This window comes from Sinocyclocheilus grahami, unplaced genomic scaffold (genome assembly GCF_001515645.1).
Source record: "Sinocyclocheilus grahami isolate Dianchi unplaced genomic scaffold, SAMN03320097.WGS_v1.1 scaffold631.1, whole genome shotgun sequence".
NCBI classification, from domain to species: Eukaryota; Metazoa; Chordata; class Actinopteri; order Cypriniformes; family Cyprinidae; genus Sinocyclocheilus; species Sinocyclocheilus grahami.
Window position 1 is genome coordinate 502120 of NW_015505810.1, and position 5174 is coordinate 507293.

Here is a 5174-nt window from a genome sequence, read left to right on the forward strand (position 1 = left end):
TGTGTATGTGTGTGTGTGTGTGTGTGTGTGTGTGTGTGTGTGTGTGTGTGTGTGTGTGTGTGTGTGTGTGTGTGTGTGTGCGTGTATTTGTAGGGCAGAAGTGTGTCATGGGGCGAGGCGCGTCACCACACCTCTGTAACTTCCAGCATGACGAACACAGACCTGTTCTGGAACTTATGAATGCATGATCTCAGAAATCTGAGCCAAACCTTTCCTGCCTCACCAGACGTTATGATTTTCGCTTTAAATCAGCTCATTAAGAGCAAATGAAGAATACAGAGAGTCTGCTGAACTGAAAATGAAAGCGTATGAAGGTTGAGATCATATCAGAGTCCTGAGAGAAGCGCACAAACACACCTCACAGGATCAGCAAGCAGAACTACAGGACAAACGAGACAGCAGCTCAGCTCAGTTCATAAAGCTAACTGGGTCACGCATAGATGTTGGTTTGAAAACATGTTTTAAAAAAATTGCCATTTGCTTAGGTTAAATTAACTCACTTTGCCTATTTACACTAAGCCACTTCATGTATTGTCTCTGATTGGACAGTTATTTGATCATGAAAACATGTGGTGAAAATACCCTTCAAAACGCTGGACTACAGAGATGGACTACAATCCGATTGAGGCTTTTTTTTAGATGCAAAAAAGTTTTGGATTTTGAAGCCACAAAAATCAGGCTCCTCCCAGAACTGTAAACATTAAAGGTGAGAGAGCATGTTTTAGCAGCTTACAGTGCCAGATATCAGAGTGCTACTGCAGCACACAACTCTATGCAACTCCATGCATCTTCACGCTAGAGCCCCACTGATATGGGTTTTTGGGGGCAGATGCCGATACTGATATTTGGGAGTAAAAAAAAAGTCAGATATCGGTATATCAGCCGATATTCTTTATATGAATATTATATTTTTGGCGGGGTTCCCCTGGTGTAACTCTTTTCAGATGCAAAGAAACAAGTGTAAATGTATCTGATTTTGAAACCACATAAATCACACTTCCAGATAACCAGATATCAGAGCGTTACTGCAACACACAACTCTACACAACTCTACACAACTGCCCACGCATCTAATGTCAAGCTCACACTACATGATCTTTGGCTGGATTTTGCTGTTGCAGACAGAGTTCCAGAGTCTGGATCGATGCTCGTTGCGGTCGCTGAAGCTCGTTAAGCATGAGCAGGGTCAGCCATGTGATCCGAACCCGTCTCGAGCCATCACAGACGTTACGACATTTCAAACCTGTTTGATACTATCGCAACGTGATCTCTTAATGTGAGCGACACGATGACAAGGTGGAACTAATCCAGCCAATCACAGTGCAGATGGTATAAACAGTCTTATCATGCAGAAACAAAAAGCCACAAATTAATCAAATCAACTAACTAGAAATAAATTTAACAAATGCATAAATTGTGTATATAATACTGCATTTAATACTGTTTAATTACCTCCAACTCTTTCTGCAGTACAGACAGCCCTCGTTGTCCATGTCTTCCAAGCCATTGTTTCTTCTTTCTTTCGGATAAAATAACTGCACAGACCAATTAAAGGACGAGTTGATAGTCCATGCTTGAAGAAATGGTCTATATTCACTGTAATTTCCCGCGAGAATTTATGCAAGAAAACATATTTTCGCTGATGGTCGGGATTGCCTCTTCACCGAATGTTTTGTAGTGTGTGCAGCTCGTCAGTGTTGTGTTGTGTAGTACATGCAGCTATGACAAGACCAGTCTTTCGCTGATGGTCGGGATTGCCTCTTCACCGAATGTTTTGTAGTGTGTGCAGCTCATCAGTGTTGTGTTGTGTAGTACATGCAGCTATGACAAGACCAGTCTTCTATTCATGTAGTGTGAGCTTGCCATAAATGCAACTGCGCACAACTCCACACAATTCAACACAACTATTTACATATCCACAAAACTCCACGGATCTCTACACATCTCAAAATTGCTCACAACTCTGCATTTTCACGCATCTCCATACAACTCCTCGCAACTCCACGCATTCTCACACATTTCTATGCAACTCCACATATCTCCATACAACTCTTCACCACCCCCCACAGCTCTTCGCATCTCCACACACATCACCACGCAACTCTTTACAGCTCCACGCAACTCCACATATCTTCATACAACTCTTCAAAGCTCCACGCATCTCCACAAAAAATTTTAAACTCCTCACAACTCTGCATTTCCACACAACTTCACGTATCTCCATACAACTCTACACAACTCTTTACAACTCCACGCATCTCCACACAACTCTTTACAACCCCACGCAACTCTTCGCATCTCCACACACACATCACCACGCAACTCTTTACAGCTCCACGCAACTCCACATATCTTCATACAACTCTTCAAAGCTCCACGCAACTCCACACTAATTTTAAAATTCCTCACAACTCTGCATTTCCACACAACTCCACGCATCTCCATACAACTCCACATATCTCCATACAACTCTTTGCATCTCTACACATCTCCACACAACTCTTTACAACTCCATGCATCTCCACACACATTTTAAAACTCCTCACAACTCTGAATTTCCACGCATTTCCACACAACTTCAAGCATCTCCATACAACTCCCCGCAACTCTATACATCTTCACGCATCTCCATGCAACTCTTTACAACTCCACACATCTCCACGCAACTCATTACAACTCCACATATCTTCCTACAACTCTTCACAACTCCACGCGTCTCCACACAAATTTTAAAATTCCTCACAACTCTGCATTTCCACACAACTCCATGCATCTCCATACAACTCTTCACAACTCCCCGCAACTCTATACATCTTCACTCATCTCCAAACAACTCCACGCATCTTCACACATTTCCATGCAACTCCACATATCTCCATACAACTCTTCGCATCTCCACGCAACTCTTTACAACTCCACACATTGTCAATGAACCAAATGACCTGAGAGCGTGAGATGTGTGTGGCGTTTTGAGAGAGTGAGATGTGTGTGTTGTTCAGTACCTTGCTCAGGCTGAGGTTGTCGCTGCGCAGTCTCTGCTTGTTCTTCTGCATCTTGCTGGGCATCATTTTGCCCGTGCGGAAGTCGAAACATCCCAGATCCACCGAGTTCCCGAGATAGCGGGATAGCTGCGGTTTACTGCGGAACTTCTTTCCTGTGGGACTGGAGCAAAAAACATCAACATCAACACACTGAATGACTCAACCTAGTTTATTCTAAAAACTCTTCTAACTTCAGACTGAACATGTTCATAGTGGTGAGTTCTGCCTGGGCAGAAAGAAGTCTCTTCTGTTCATCAAGGCTGCATTTATTTGATCAAAAATACAGTCAAAATTGGGAAATATTTTTACAATTTCAAACAATTTTCTATGTGAATCTGTGTTAAACTGTAATGTATTCCTGTGATGCGCAGCTGTATTTTCAGCATCATTACTCCAGTCTTCAGTGTCACATGATCTTCAGAAATCAGTATAATATGCTGATTATTAGAAACATTTCTGATTATTATCAATGTTGAACACAGTCGTGCTGCACAATATTTTTGTGGAAAACGTGATACTTTTTATTTTTCAGGATTCACAGATGCACAGAAAGTTCAAAAGAACAGCATTTATTATTTTAACATTTTCACTTTTGATCAATTTAATGCATCCTTGATGAATAAAATCTTTTTTTTATTCCTATTGACTGTAAACTTTTGGTAGTGATACTATTAAAAGGTGTGTGTTTTGGTTGTTGTGACACCTGCGCAGACGCACACGACTGCGGTCACAGCTGCTGAAGAGCAGAAATGAAAACATCCAGATCCACTTCTCACATGAAATCAAAACTAGCTGTAGGCTATATCATCTTAATGAATGTCCCTGATCTTCCTGATTCTTCTGTTTGCATTATTGCAAACATAAACAAAACAGGCGCCAGCTGACGTCCTCAACCCGATAAATTCATGATATCAGAAAGTTAAGTCTCATCCTGCAGTTTCTCTCAGAAACCCATCATATTATTGAGGTGGAGCGTGTTGTGAATGTGGTTTCTTGTTGATTTTAATGTTTTCCAGCCTGAGACTAAAGTGCTAATCTGCTCAGATAAAGCTCTGGTCCGCAGGAGTGCTGACCCTTGGACTGACCGCTGCAAACCAGACTTCAGCAGGACTAGTTAACCCGCAGTGACCGCTGTACGGTTGACACGTCCACACCAACTTACTCGCCCACTGCGTGACGTCATATCTGCAGCAAAGGCTATTTTCATGGCAAACACAAAGGAGAAATTGAAATAATAATCATAATTCAAGTTTCAGTTTATTTATCTTTTTTTAATATATAGCACTTTTCACAATACATATTGTTACAAAGCAGCTTCACAGAAAAATGCATGTTTCAATCAGTGTTTTCTTAGTGTGATTAAGATACTATTATAGTTTGATTTTAAATATTTTGAATTTGTTTTAATTTGTGTATTTTCTGCATTTTCTGTTGTGTGTTTTCTGCTTTTTAATGTGATTATATAGTTTTTATTTTAGTTTTGGTTAAGTAAATCAAGTTAAACTAAATTGAAATGAGAAATGTTTTTTTGGAAACTAGCTGCAATAAAATAATAATTAATCCTTTTAAATAATTTAAATTTTTAATTTTAATAATTTTAAATTATTTATTATATTTCAGTTAGTCAGCTAGCTATAATAACCCTGGAATCAATGTTACACTCAGGACCTATTCTGTATTTTATAACAATAAATTCTAATTATTATTAAAATTATTAAAACAATATTTTCCTACAAACACTAATATTTTCCTATAACATAAAAATATTAATTATATGAATTATTTTAGTTTAATATTCCCACACTGTAAAAAAAAAAAAAGTTTGTTTGTTGTTTTTTTTAAGTTGTAAAATATTGTTTTAAAACATTAAATAAAAAATAAAAAAAACATTCTGTAGTACATTATACAAGAAAATACTATTTCAGCCTGTCTACTATAACATTTCAAGTGTTCACTGCAACACTTTCATCCGCCGTGTGGAACCCTGCCAAAATTCACCTAACGATCTTTGAACTTCATGTAAATAAACCTGTATTCTGCAGCTCGGCTTTGGATCGTCAGTTTGAATCTGTCGATGCGACACACACAAACACTCACACACACACACACACACACACACACACACACACACAC

At 39.1% G+C, this 5174-nt stretch overlaps 1 protein-coding gene across 1 annotated transcript in view; it reads right to left on the reverse strand.

The window, feature by feature from the left end:
* LOC107558062 (methyl-CpG-binding domain protein 2-like) overlaps positions 1 to 5174 on the reverse strand; it is a 20131-nt gene that overhangs the window by 3054 nt on the left and 11903 nt on the right. The window contains exon 2 of the mRNA XM_016241673.1: positions 3003 to 3162. Coding sequence (XP_016097159.1) covers positions 3003 to 3162 — 160 coding nt within the window. The remainder of the gene's footprint in view (positions 1 to 3002; positions 3163 to 5174) is intronic.